General features: G+C 36.0%; 3 protein-coding genes across 4 annotated transcripts in view; 2 read left to right on the top strand and 1 right to left on the bottom strand.

Moving 5' to 3' along the window:
• Nucleotides 1-61: 61 nt before the first annotated feature.
• IFT20 (intraflagellar transport 20) lies at nucleotides 62-2,882 on the top strand. 2 transcript variants are annotated; one of them, XM_085482623.1, is made up of 4 exons: nucleotides 62-226; nucleotides 743-897; nucleotides 981-1,101; nucleotides 2,817-2,882. In XM_085482623.1, the coding sequence occupies exons 1-3, from the start codon at nucleotides 103-105 to the stop codon at nucleotides 1,092-1,094; spliced, it is 393 nt and encodes a 130-aa protein (XP_085338749.1). In that variant the 5' UTR covers nucleotides 62-102; the 3' UTR covers nucleotides 1,095-1,101; nucleotides 2,817-2,882. The 2 variants fall into 2 exon arrangements, with proteins under 2 accessions (XP_085338749.1, XP_029165625.2); XM_029309792.2 differs by lacking the exon at nucleotides 2,817-2,882 and having other exon boundaries at nucleotides 981-1,507.
• LOC114936553 (transmembrane protein 234 homolog) lies at nucleotides 2,192-3,676 on the top strand. Its single transcript, XM_029309793.2, has 4 exons — nucleotides 2,192-2,716; nucleotides 2,817-2,968; nucleotides 3,076-3,235; nucleotides 3,313-3,676. Exons 1-4 carry the CDS (start codon nucleotides 2,701-2,703, stop codon nucleotides 3,399-3,401), a joined length of 417 nt encoding a protein of 138 aa, XP_029165626.1. The 5' UTR covers nucleotides 2,192-2,700; the 3' UTR covers nucleotides 3,402-3,676.
• A 58-nt stretch (nucleotides 3,677-3,734) lies between these two features.
• blo (bloated) overlaps nucleotides 3,735-14,622 on the bottom strand; it is a 116,916-nt gene continuing 106,028 nt past the window's right edge. The window contains 5 exon segments of the mRNA XM_085482622.1: nucleotides 3,735-5,327; nucleotides 6,592-6,867; nucleotides 7,509-7,720; nucleotides 8,231-8,391; nucleotides 10,287-10,502. Of these exon segments, the coding sequence (XP_085338748.1) occupies nucleotides 5,140-5,327; nucleotides 6,592-6,867; nucleotides 7,509-7,720; nucleotides 8,231-8,391; nucleotides 10,287-10,502 (1,053 nt within the window). The 3' untranslated portion in view covers nucleotides 3,735-5,139.

The raw sequence follows: 14,622 nt of genomic DNA, 5'->3' as shown, positions 1-14,622 counted from the left end.
ATCGATAAATAATGGCTGACTTGGACCAATCAGAATCGTCTATTCCGAATGAAGTATATCTCGTGTAATTTTATTACCCCAGACGTAAGAAGAAGAAGAAGAATGGCGGACTCGTTGACGAAATATGGTATTTACATCGATGATTTGAGCAAGATACGCGTTTTAGAGCCAGAAGCCGCTAATCAAACCAACAAACTGAAGGACGAGTGTCAAAATTTCGTGTCCAGTAAGTCATGTTAGCTCGCGGTGTCGACGAACAATGTCGATGAAGTCCGTTTCTCTTGACACTCACCTGATTGTTTTTTTTCTACTAGCAGCACGAATCTTCACTTGTATTTCCTATTTATTCGATGAATGCGTGAGAAAAACGCATGTCTGTACATTAGGGTAGCAATTACTGTAATTTATAATTGTGTTAATGAATATACCAATCTTGTCTCTCGTTGATTGGAACGCTTAATTATTCACGCCTGAATGCGATCTCCATTGATCATTGTGGCGCGAAACGAATAAACTTGACATTTTTTTATATATAAAAATGAAATACAAATCAATGTATTATAACGTTGTGTAACATATGAATTAAACGAGTTAATTAATATTAGGGAATCAAGCACTTCTTAAAATTATGCACAAAAATATACATTTTATTTAATTGCTGATTGCACTCTTGTTATGATTTGAATTTGATTTAAACATATTTATCAATTATTATAATAACTGAATTTTTTTTACTTTGCAGAGATTACCGATTTTGAGAAAAATTCTGATGATTTTATAAAAATTTTGGACAATTTAGGGAAGAAAGTAGAGATTGAGAAAATGAAAACAATTGGTGCAAGGAATGTGCTACGTTCCATTGAAAAACAAAGAGAAGCCCAGAAGCAACAGATGCAGGTTTTGAAATAATGACAAGGATTTTGATAATAATGTACATTTTATTTGTTCTCGATCGATTTCAGTTTATTCTTTTGTTACAGGCTTTAATCTTAGAAAAGTCCATGGAACTGGAACGATTACGAGTACAATATGACTCTTATAAAAAGATAGAAATGGAACAATTAGAAACAATTGAACATTTGTCAGTAAATTAATCTTGTTGTAAGTTAAAGTATTAAACTTTTCATTATTTTTTTTAATATAGTAAGAGCATTTTGAATTAGTAAGAACATTTTAAATTATAGTAAGAACATATTGAACATTTTGCTCTTGCTAATAACATAATATATAATTTTAGAAAATTTGTTATATTAGTATATAAATATATTAATATATTACTATATTTTGAAAAGTATATATCATAAATATTTATAGAATTTAGTTTCTTTAGAATTCTGAAAAGTCGACATTACATGTCTGATGAAAAGTTTATGTAATTATATTGGTTATTCGATGAAAAGAGTATATAGATTTTTAGATTTGAAATTGCTATGTTTGTAAAAAGTAAACAGTAAATGTATCCGCCAATCAGCTCATTGGATAACGGAATATATTAATATTTTGAAAATGGTAGTACACACTCTTGGTTAGATCTCTAGTCATGGTAATGTCACAGTGACGACACAGCATTTCGCGCGCCAAAAACTATTGCAACGTTCCTGAAGCGTCCGACATTCATCGTCCAAATTTATTATCACGAAACATCATTACTGCTGTAATTTTGGTATCTATCGATCCATAATTTTTATACGCGTGCGAAATGCTTGAAGTCTTCGCGTATTTTGTGTTATTTTCTTGCCGAAATGCATCTGAAGTGCAACGTGTGCATCGTAGCGAGGTTGGTACATGTCTTCGTTCTACCATTAATTTTCAACGGATTTTGATAAATTTTTATAATAATTCGCTGCATATATGTGTATATTTCAATTATTTCTATATTTACAGATGCTCACTAAAGTATTTTGAGTTATACAGGCTATTATTTGCATATTTTTACATATTTTTGCATATTTTATTATGCTACTTTTTTCGATTATTTTGATACTTTGAATCGAAATATTTGCTTTTCGTTGTATATGTGTATTTAAATCATTTTTATATTTCATACAAACATCTACAAACATTTGCTGAAATATTTCGAGTATTATTTGCATTATTTATTATTTCACTTTTCTCAGCGATCGCTTTGGTACTTCGAGAATCGCAATTTCGCCCTTCGATAGATCTCGAATCGCCATCTTGCTTTTCGATAGCTCTCGAATCGCCGAGTCAGTCACGCGTTGCCGGGTCGTATTTTTATCGCTCCGTATTTAATGCATTTCTCGTAATTATTTTCGTACAATGGACCTTGCGTGTAATCAATTATTGCGTAGAATCGTCGGGCATTTCTCGTGATATATTAGAGATCGTGTGCAATCGTAATTTTGTATCAATATCGCGACTTTTTCGTCGACAATTTCGGTTCGCGTTTGCGGGAACCATTTCTTCGGGTCGATCAATTTGAAGTTGGCTGTGCGTCCTTTCATTCGTCATGCGACAATTTAGTAATGGCGCGATTTTAAAATGATGCGAGTTCTATTTCTATTCGAAATAGCGCGTAGTTGAGGTGTGTGTTTCTAACCTTTATCGTTGGTTTCTAACCTACCTTTGATATTCGCGATGTATAATTTATATTATTAATAGAATTCGTATCGAATTATTAAACGAAATCTTGCAATTTGCATTACGCGAGTGATATTTCATGTTATACAAATACCAAAAATGGGTGCTACTATAGGTGACTTCATTATTTTTGATAAATTTTTTTACTTATTTTTTTTACAAACAAAAATTAAAAAATTGAAAAGATGTGCTAATATGTCTTATTTATATTACAGATTCTATCTTATATTTGTGCCTTGTGGCGGTTCTTTGGGGAGTAACAAATCCATTTATAAAAAAAGGTGCGCAAGGCTTGGAAAAAGTCAAGGCTACCTCTATTTATGGACAATTTATCAAGGAATTCACGTTTCTCGTTACCAACTTGAAGGTTTGTCATCTTTCTGTTTCTAATACTTAAGATTTTAATAATTTTATACTAATAATTGTATATCAAACTAAACATAAAACTAATAATTGATTTTTTGTTTTGTACAGTATATGCTGCCGTTCATCATTAACCAGTGCGGGTCAGTGCTATACTTTCTTACTCTGCAAAGCACTGATATATCTCTAGCTGTGCCAGTTTCAAACTCCCTTACCTTTGTATTCACCGCAATCACAGGCTGGTTCCTGGGCGAGGAAAAAGTGCATAAAAGTGAGTATGAAATTATTTTCATCTTTCTATAAGGAATTGTAATAAATTATTTACTTTACGATTTGCTTTCCTTTTAGATACTTATTTGGGAATGCTATTCATCCTGTGTGGAACAACATTGTGCTGTTGGGATAAAATGCAGAAAACTGTGGACTTACATATTTAAGACAATAATAGTGCATTGTTATCCTTCCTGTTGCTGTCCGTCCATAGCCTGTCAATTAATCCAGACCCATCCTGCATAATGTGAGTAACACATATAATCCTCCACAATGTGAGTAACACATATAATCATTCCAATAAAACAAAAGCGACAAATCACGCTTGATTTCATGATTTCATGGAATATATATTTAATATATTTTATTATTATTATATGATGATATGATATATGATTTATTTTATTAATCATGTTACACAAAATATAACTCGTTCTCAGTTTTCGCGCATTTCTACTTATTTAACGCATCTTATGCATATAAAAAAAGTAATGTCTATATTAATACATAATAGATTTTATTGGCAATTACATACAATATTGTTAATATATATATATTCATGATATTTACATGCAAATCATTTGATGATTTATATGTACACATACACTCGTAAGTAGCACCGAGTAGGAATGAAATAATTGCTATGGTGCAAGATGACTATTTATGTTGCCATAGTTAATTTATCTCTTTGTCCACACGCAAAAGCGTATCACAGTGCAACAGATAATGTTTAACATTGCGTGTTTTACTTCTTTACATACAGTTATCGAAAATGGCAAAAATATTTCTCAAATGAAAAGTTTGCAAACAGTATTATAACTGTATTATAACTGTAATCTGTGATCCACAAATGTAGCGCGACAAGAGTTTATATAAAAACGCGATAAGTTCAAGTAAAAATTAATTAAAAATTATTATTAATATAAAAATATATACACAATAAGCACATGCAGAGAAGAAATTGATTTATGAACAGGAAAATTATTGTCGTACATACTGCCCGGTTTTATATTTTTTCAACTGTCGCGATAAAATATTGAAAACATTTTCTTTTCGAATTAAAGCTAGTACATATAGAAATGTAAAAAAAAAAAAAATGATAATGGCACTCTGATTCACGGTAGAATGAAGTGACGCGTTAATTTCTCATGAGGTGTGCAACACATAATTATATGAAAACATGAAATGAGAAAATTACTTTTTGTTGAGTCTGTAAAGAGTCTCAAAAGTTAATACACAATGAAATGGTTAATTCACAATACGTGAATTAAATGTATCAAAATGTTTTAAAAATGCATTCTCATCATGTGTACAAATTTAATGCTTTAAATTTGGCAGAGAGAAGGCTTTTAAAATATAGCATTTAATATATTGAGAAAATTCTCATTTTAGAATACACACTTTATATTTAAACTTATGCTTCAAGAACTTATATATTTGATTATATTTCTTTTGCAATCATCTTTGTTATAAGAAGTAAGTATTACATTTATTACGCAAAGTATAACAATATTAATTTGACGATCAACTTAATTCCCGAAGCTTCCTCACGTATATTTATTTGTATTGGGGTAAGTAATTTATTGTTACATGTGTGCATTTATGCAAAAACTTTGTCTTGAGTGACACAGAAATTTTATAAATTTGCGAAATCGATTAACATGCTAACAGCAATTTGTATATTGTTACCGCAATTATGCGCTACTCGATTAAGGAATTAAAAACCCGCGCGATCGTGATCGATCCTCGTGTACGTTAAAAATATATAAGAACGGTGTATATTATATCAATTAATCGCATCGTTATTAATCAGCGCGCGCCGGATATCGACGCTTATTAATCGCCTACGAGATTACAAGAGTTACGTTTATTCGAGAGACTAGCATTGATCAATGGCCGTCTAATTTAAGCGCGAGATTTCTTGCTCTTCAGCTTGAACCATCCCGCGCTCTTGTTAGGGTCGCGTGGCACGGACGTGGACCTGCTCAATTCCGGTTTGGAGTTTCGCGATTTCGTAGCCAGCGATTCCGTGGAGACGGTTCTATCCACTTTTTGCTTGTCCTTCGATTTCAGTGTACTGCGGTTGATCGTACCTGTAATGATTAATATTTATTTTTTATGATCAATTGCGATTTTTAAGGTAGGTTACAGGATCGCATTTGAAAAATTTAAAAAAATATATGGATGACTTTTTTACATATTAATATTTAACATGAAATATTAATAATTAATATTGAAATATATTTATGTGTATAACCCATCCTATGTTGAAATGTTTATTGAGGATATTTCTTTTTTATATAATTTAGCTAAAAGGTGCACAATAAACAAAATATTAAAAATAAATATTAAATATCAGGAACAGGAATTAGTAAAATCGAAAAAACTTTGACATACAAATTCGGGTATATATAAAGGGCTCTTACTAATTTATTTATTAGCATTTACTAGTCCTTTATACCCGAATTTATATTTTTATATCGGAGTTTTTTCGACTTTATTATTTTTAAAATAATTATTATTCCTAATATTCAATATTTATTCCTAATATTTTCTCTATTGTGCAAGACCTAAATTAGCATTATTATGAAATTAATAAAATTATTTTCTCTATATTCTTATAAACTACGATTCGTACATAAGATTACAATATAATAAAGCTTGTATATGGTAAGTAAGCAATAGATAATTGCACCAATTTAGCTTTAATGACCAAATTTCGAATTAAATTTGATGGTTATTTTCCTGAAAAAAACCCTTCCCTTCCTCCTTTTAAGAAATCTAAATTTCTGTCAATTTTTACCTTTTAATACAATTATTTGAATATAATTAATTGATATTATAAGAAATATTTTGCTTTTTTTAGCAGACTTCAAGTAGCAAAAAATGTGTAAAACTCATTACAAACTTATTTTCAGAGATATTTTAAAAATGTTTAAATAATTTGGTTAAGTTCCTTTTTATTCATTAAAAAAAGTTATTTTATAATGTTAATATTCAATAAATATTTAATAGATAAATAAATATTTATATTACATTAACGTTAAAATAAACATTTTTTAATAAATAAAAAGGGATTTAACCAATTATTTTAATATTTTTAATAAATTTTAAATACTTTTTATATATTTTTTCTACTACTTTTATATACTTTTTTTACTACTGACAACTTGTTATGCATTTGCTGAAATTGACTACTCGCTTCTTTGCAAATCTTTATTAAGAAAAATGAAATATATTGCCACACATCGTAGATTTAATCTACATACATTTAAAATGCTTTATGCGTATTCTCAAGAATGAATACATTTATTCTCTTTAAAGATACGAGATTTTTTTTATAATAAAAACATTTACTTGTCTTGGAAAGATTGTCCTTGCTTCGTCGAGCTTCCTTTCCTCGACGATTGAGAGTCTCGCGGCTCCGTTGCCTGCGTCTCATGGTCGCGATCGGTTTCCCGTGCTGTTGCTGATCGTAGTTGATCTCGAACGGTTCCCTGTAATGTCGCGGCTTCCACGGTGCAAGGACGCTCACGCTCCTCGACACCGTTCTCGTATGCGATTGCAACGGTCGATTTAACTCCTCGCGACTCGCCGCCCGACGTCGTTCGTTCGGACCCGGTATTTCGCCGACTGGAATGCAGATATATCGAAGTTGAATCATAATTACAGAGTGCAGTTACGCTTGACGACATTTTCCGTACTTTCACTGTCGAATGTTATTTAACCTCGATGGTTAAATAACTTTAAACAGTCAACACTAGAAAGAGAAAGACCATTTTTCATGTTTTCTATGACGCAAGTGCAACGGGTCTTACACAATTTCGAACGCTCAATGAATAATGGCCTTACACAGTATCTTTTATTAGAATGGTAATATATTATGACCACATGTGTTATATACAAGACATTAAAAAAAATTTAAACACTTATTCTTGGACTAATTTACAATAGAGCTGACATCTCCTTTAATGAAATCTTAATTAAGCAATTTTTGTTTCAACAAACTATTATTTATTTCATTTCTTGAAACTTTATCCACAAAAATAATTTCGTTTAATCGCTTACAGTATAAAAATTATTAATAATATTTTAACAGTTTCGATACATGTGATCGTAAATTAAATTTACGATTTTGAATTTTCGAATATTTGTAAAAATTTTTGAAAGAAAAGAGTTGTATGTATATTATAAATGGATAGCAAAGGATCATATTGTGAAAAAATATTAAAATACAATTAAAAGTGCTAGATTAAAAATATAATCGGTTGTACCTGTAGCAGCATGGAGATACACGACAGATCTTTGTGATCTCTGAGAGTTTTGACTTTGCTGGCTGCTATCACCCGTTGTGCTTTCGCCTGAAGACAATGCGCTTTTAGCGAGTTTGGGAGGTTTTCTTGGGGCTGATATGATACCTAAATTATGGCGGTTCGAATTCGTGACATCACGTCTTGAGCAGGCGTGGTCGTTAATTCGTTTGTTTCTGAAATAAATAATTATTCTTGTTAGTACAGAAATTTATATATATTTTTAATTATATATAGGCATAGTTGTATCTATATATTATATTTTTTTCTTTGTAAGAAATATATATTATTCTCGTAAAATTTACCCTGAAAATCATGTTAATCGTGAGACAATATGGAAGAATTTTATAATAGTTTCTCTGTGATTAAATATATTTATCACAATAAAACATATTAAATCTATCACAATAAAATATAAATGTGTTCGATTAATTTTACTACTACTACTGTACATAATAATATTTTTTATCGTGATAAATATTAATCAGAGAAACTTATAAAATTCTTTCATATTGTCTCACGATTGACATAATTTTCAGGGTAAATTCTAAGAGAAAATTCTCTCCGTATAGTAAAAAAATAAATATTAAATTAATCAGGGCAAACATTTAAATCACTCTCGCGCAAAATATTTCATCGGTGCATACAGCCGCGTATATATGCGCGGTTCGTATTATAGCATTTACCTGCGGTCTCTGTTGGACGAGACGGACTCCTGATCCGTATCGCCGAAGAAGCGGAGATTCTTTTGCACGGAAACTCGTTCAGGCGCGGAGGAAGCTTCCTCATCCTCGGTGCCGGTCGTCAAGATCTCGCTCTCGGGTATTCTCGGCTTTTTATCCACCGGCTGCAAAGTTATCGACGCTTCATTATTCATGATCTCGACCAAATATAGCCGCGCGCGCAGATTATTTCTGCGTATAACAATTACGCCCGCTTATTCCAAATATCGATTTATCGAACGTTGTAATTTCGCGAGAACAGAAGACGGATTTTGCAAGAGTGCGATAGATTGAAACGTATCGTTGTAATGATATATTATTCCGTGGTAATATATAATTTTCATAGCGCTAAGCACATACTTGACTTGAGTCAGTTTCTCGACTTTTAAGGGTGGTTTTGTCAATCTCGATTAACTTTGAAATCTTTTCTCTTGTAGAAAAGTTGAAAAGTTTGAAACAGAAAAATCTTTACATCTTTAAACCGCGTTATTTTTTCAAGTCTTTTTCCATCAACATTTTTCACAACCTGTTTGTAAGAAAATTCAATAAGATACCATTTAAATCGATTTTCAATAGACATAATCCTACATAATCCGAATCTTTATCTGGCGCAACAATACGCATATAATCCAAAGAAAATTTATTATGTGTGCCTACTCCGAAATAATCTTATTATCCTTTCTATAGGATAATGAGATTAAGGATAAGGGGTAGGATTAAGGACGCTTCGAGTTACTAACAGAGCTTCGGGGAAAATAGAATACGACGCGAAATAGTAAACGTAAGCTCCTCTTTGTCAATTGTTCGAGAGGCGCAACACAACTGGGCCTCTCCATCGACGGTCGCGAATTTTTCGGACTCCGAAGCCCCTTCGGTCGGACGGCAGAAAATCGCGCGAGCGCGCGTACAAAGCCATATTCTTCCCGCGGCTCGCAAAAATCGCGGCCTCCCCTCGTGGTTGCATCGCACGGCGCCTTCATGAGTCATGATTCTCCCCGAGCCGACTCATCCGATAGATCATCGTCCACGGCGAGAGATTCATACGCACGCAATCATCTCGAACGAGCGCGAGTATTCCAGCGCGGCTTTACAGTTGCGAACATCTTCTCTCTCTCTCTCTCTCTCTCTCTCTCTCTCCTCCTTTTCTCGACCTAAGAGATCGCAGGAGAGAATCGGGACCTGACAGAGATTATTCCCGCGCGGGCGGGCGCGCGGACGATGGTCGGGCTTATAGGGCTAGGCAAGCAACCTCCTCTGATCGGCACTTAATCTCGCGATTAAATTAAACCACAGAGCGCGGAGTTAGTTAAGCATTTAATCAAACCGGTAATTGGAGGTTGCGCTGCTCTAATGGCTCCGCGCAGCGACCCGCGCGCTCTGACTGATGAATGCGTACCGGCCTGAGAGTGCGCGCGAGATAACCACGGACACGATCCGGAGGAGAGAGAGCCCGCTCGTTATCGGATAATACCCACGAAAAAGATCCTAGCATCGCGGAGGATGATTTGCCGCGTTTCCGATCGACGGCGATTTTTTTCTTTTCTTTTTTTTTTTTTGACGACGTCGAGACCAAATACGATCCCACCTCGTCGCCTACTTGACTCCGGCTTCGGAGAAAGACACATTTGTTCGTCGTGGACCTTGAGGAGATTTTGATTATTCCACTCGAACTTGGAATATTTGGAATGACGTCAATCGGCGAAAATATCGTGTACCCACTTGTATCTTGTTACTAACGAAGGCTACCGAGTTCTCATTAATCGTTTACCTATCGAAAGCTCAATCGCGAATATTGAACATTTTCTTAATCTTTATCGTGAAGCTGGTCTTCCATTTTACGATCAACAAATTTGTCATTCAACTTTTTAAGATTTAATTTTTTTAATTTGTCAAAAAAAGTAGATTATAATTATCAATCGATAAATTTGACACAGATATTATTTCTTATATAGTAACTCTTAAGCAATCTTTATAATATATGAATGATTAAATTAGCAATAGAGATAGAAACGATGCTTACTGTGGCGTTGGATTTATTTTTCCTCGAGAGGGACTTGAACCAGCCTTTGCTCTCCGCTTCTCGGGCCTGGTTGTCCCTGGTCAGGGTGTTGCTGGACTTACCGAAGGACTCTTCCTCTCTGGTAAGAGTCCCGGTAGATCTCGAGAGTCTGGTCGGTCTGGGAGGGCTCGGGCTGCCGCTGGGTGTCGATAAGCGTCTTCGCTGACTGTAGTCCTCCTAGAAAAAAAAAAACACAGAAAAATCGCACGTTACATTCAGCGCCTTTCGAAGTATGTATTATCTCCGTACAACGCCATTACATTCTACGCAATTCCGCTGTCACCATCCGGACTTCTCGGAGCATGATTTACTTCGCGAATCCCGATAGCTCGCTCTCCCAACAGTTATTCAATCCAGCGGAAATTTATAGCCCGAACAAGGTGGACACGGGAAACGTATTAGGCTCCTAATTGGCGTCATCTTAAATGGTGTCCACGCGACCATTCTCGAGTGTCTTTCCTACAATCGGATATGCAATATATATCGATTCGATCTCGGCCGGATACGATAGATATATGAGAAACACAAGTCCCATTCGCGGCACGCGTTCGGCATTAAGACCTTCGAGTAGATACGGTAGTAAGGAGGAAACATTAAATGGGACTCGCATTATCGAGATAATCCTGACTAGATCGATCTCGCGATTTCTCGCAGACTCTGACTCCCAGCCAAGTCCGATAAAAATAACAAAGGCGCGAGTCGTTCGGCTGTGAACACGCTCTCGTTATTTATATTAACCAGCAATCGCACCCAACCGTGTCCCGGGTTTCCATCCCGCTACTCGACTCGCTCGCAGGATATATCGTAGGAACATGGGAGCCTCGCGGGCCCAAGCATCGGGCCCTGAAAAAATTCGCCCCCTTGAAAGCAGGCAGGCAGGCAGGCAGACGCGTGTCCGTTTCATTCCCGACGACGTCCACGTCGTCGTTATTATTATCATCGCGTTTTGCATCATCACCATCATCAGCGCTGCCACCTCCGTCATTTACTCTCGCTCTCGCGTATGCATAATGCGCGCTGGCGTGCTACGGCTCCGGGCGCTTATCACGACTCTCCCTGTTTATTCATCGGTATATCCTCGCCAAAGACTGCGCCGACCGATCGTAATCGCCCCGCCGTCGAAGGCCGTCGAAGCCGTCGCCGCGCACGTAACGCGCTCAGGAAACTGCATACAGGAAGTAGTATCGGCCGCGTATATCGGAATGTTAATCTCTCTCTCTTGCTCTCTCGCATGAATCCATTGACGCAATCGACTTGCGATCACGCGTCATTCTCTCTTCAATGAAATCAGAAGACCGAGAAGATATATATCGATGTATGACATTTGATGTATACGTGCCTAACGAGCGTCTATAATCTGTCACGCGGAGAGAATTTTTTCTTTCAATTTATCCTGAAATCGTCAAATATACTGTACGTTTCTCACATATATTTGCATAAAATTTTATTAAAATTAATTGAGAAATATGTAAAAAAGATGTTAATATAATGTTCTCTATAATTATATTTAATTTAAAAAAATATTTCATATATACAGAGAGAATTTTCTCTTACAATTTATCTTGAAAATCATGGTAATTGTGCAAATATGGTATTGGAAGAATGGAAGAGTCTCTCTGATTAATATTTACCACAACGAAAAATATTAATACAATTAATTTTACTATTATGTATATATTAATATTTTTTTTTATTCTGGTAAGTATTAATCAGATAAACTCTCTTATAAAATTCTTCCATCTCGTCTCATGATTTTCGGGGTAAATTCTAAGAGAAAATTCTCTCTGTGCATACTTCAGAAATTTCACATATCCATTAATTCTTAATATTTATTTTATGTGTCACAAATCATTTGACGTATTTATGAATATCACGAAATCTTTAGAAGAGAATCTTCGTGTATTTTTTGAAATTAATTGCTACATCTCTCAGAAACACAAATGAGATATAAAAACTAGAAAGCTGAACATACGTTCGGAAGAAGCTGCATCTCTCTTTCTCTGTGCGTTTATAAATAAAAATTCTAAAGATCTTTGTTGCGTGCAACTATAATAGCATTGTATAGGCATTCATTCGCAATCTCCGACATCGTTCGAATAGCAAATCGCAGTTATCGTGAATTTTCTGATGAGGTACCGGACGAGTATACAAAAGGACTCGCGGATTCCGTACATCGATTCTTATCCTCTCTTTAGCGACTTACCGTGCGTGCCCGCCGGACCTTTCAATACGCAATATAATAACATATCACGCGTGTACATATGTGCACGTACCCACCGCGAAATAAGCTCTTAAATGACTCACAATGAATAGCCCATATCGTGGAATCATCTGCATAGTACAAGCATGGCTTCCCCGGTATTCTCCATATATATATATATATATATATATATATATATAGCAACAATATCCCGTGTGTGCTTTCCATAACGAGTCGCGTATGGACAACGACGAGGACGAAAACTACGATGACGACGAGGACGAAGAAGAGGTCGAGTGATGCTGCGAGAACGAAGAAAAAATGGGGATGCAGGAGAGAAAAGGAGACCCTAAGGGTATTGTGACCCACGCACCGTCCTGCTAACTCTTATATCGTCCGTGGCCTTCCTTCTTCTTCTTCTTCTTCTTTTTTCCTCAGTTCCTCTCTTCTTCCTTGCCTCCTTCGTCCGGGGAATGCGTTATGCGCGGCTACTCCCTTGCTCTCTCTTTTGTGACTCGGCGTGGGCCGTCGAGATTGGGCTAGGTCGCTTACATACCCGAGCGAGCACGCGTACGCGCGCATGTGTGCACATATGGATATATACATACATGCGCGCGTATGTGCATCCCCGACGCATAACTCTGCAACATTAAACCGCCCGCCGTAGGTCACCGTAGATTACGCATAAATTCCGAGAGATGCGATTTACGACCTTAACTGGCAATCCCCTTTCCTCCCCCTTTTCGCGTCCTGCTTCTCGAGAGAGAGACTCTTTCCAGATTTTCTCCCGCCATTTCTGCACGCGAAACAGCCGTCGTCGTCGTCGTTGCCGGTAGGCAAAGAAAATCGGTCACGAGCGAATCGTGTTTCTTCCCTGTCTTCTCGTTCTTTTGCCGCCTGACGCATATTTCTCGTCACGGGGATACAATGACTTTTCTATTCGATTGAACAGTCACGTGGAAAGGAAATAAGTATCTCTCTATATCCCTTTCTTTTCAGATTGCATCTTATTTCGGTATCGTCGATCAAAAAATGTGACAATTGCGATAATTAAAAATATTAATGAATGATCGCCAGGTATTTTTATTTGAATAAAAACGAAAAACTCTATAATTATATTGGTAATTCTACACAGAGAGAACTTTTTCTCAGAATTTATCCTGAAAATCATGGCAATCGGAGGACAATATAGTATTGGAAGAATTTTATAAGAGTTTTATTCGATGATAAATATTTGTCACAATAAAAATATTAATATTTTTGATTATGATAAATATTAATCGGAGGAACTTTTCTAAACGTCCCATAATTACCATGATTTTCAGGGTAAATTCCAAGAGAAAATTCCTTCCGTGTATAATTACATCCACTTTGCCAAACCTATATATTTTTCTTATCAAATGAGTTTCGCCTTCAACCTTTTGACATTACAATGCATCGCATCGAGTTGATTCAGTCGCGTAAGAGAATGGAGAGACGAAATAGAGTAGGCCACGTCGCGGTATATTGCCAATGGTGCAAGAAGCGTAATAAGGAAAATGGAATCCCGGCGCTCTGGGGTCTGGTACAAAGGGGCATTACAGTAAGATCGGTAACGCGTAAAGCCGCAAAATAAACGAACGGGCACGTAATGGGCATTGGGACCCTGTCGTATCGGGATCCGACAGTGGTTCGCCGATGTATATACGCGTGCGACTGCGTAACTTTATACACTGCGTGGCTTTATACACGGGAAAAGAGAGAGAGAAAAGATTTGCAGAGCGACGAGCCGGAGGTTGAAAATAATCGCGGCGCGAGGAAAGCAAAAGGGATGAAAGAAAAGGGAGGGAACGCGCCGCAAGAAACATCCACCTTGAATATCGCCGGCGGAGGACGGGATGCGGTTTGACCAGGAATGCGCATCTGGAGAGGATAACGCGCTTCCATGCGTTAAAGGGAATCCGTTACGATTTTTACGCCCGCTCCGATTTCTCTCATCTTTAGATGAGATAGAATCTGCCAAGTATCGAGGATATCTATGGAAAGTACGCGGAGAGAATTTTCTCTTAGAATTTATATTATGGTAATCGTAGGACAATATATGGTATATTGAAAGAA

Source organism: Nylanderia fulva, unplaced genomic scaffold (genome assembly GCF_048542155.1).
Source record: "Nylanderia fulva isolate GAGA-0341 unplaced genomic scaffold, ASM4854215v1 Scaffold21, whole genome shotgun sequence".
NCBI classification, from domain to species: Eukaryota; Metazoa; Arthropoda; class Insecta; order Hymenoptera; family Formicidae; genus Nylanderia; species Nylanderia fulva.
This window is presented reverse-complemented; position numbering and strand designations above follow the sequence as displayed.

Coding starts and splice junctions, on each gene's coding strand:
- IFT20 (XM_085482623.1), top strand. CDS start 103: ATGGCGGACTCGTTGACGAAATATGGTATTTACATCGATGATTTGAGC. Junction 227..742: donor GTGTCAAAATTTCGTGTCCA/GTAAGTCATGTT, acceptor TTTACTTTGCAG/AGATTACCGATTTTGAGAAA. Junction 898..980: donor CCCAGAAGCAACAGATGCAG/GTTTTGAAATAA, acceptor CTTTTGTTACAG/GCTTTAATCTTAGAAAAGTC.
- LOC114936553 (XM_029309793.2), top strand. Junction 2,969..3,075: donor TTCTCGTTACCAACTTGAAG/GTTTGTCATCTT, acceptor TGTTTTGTACAG/TATATGCTGCCGTTCATCAT. Junction 3,236..3,312: donor CGAGGAAAAAGTGCATAAAA/GTGAGTATGAAA, acceptor CTTTCCTTTTAG/ATACTTATTTGGGAATGCTA.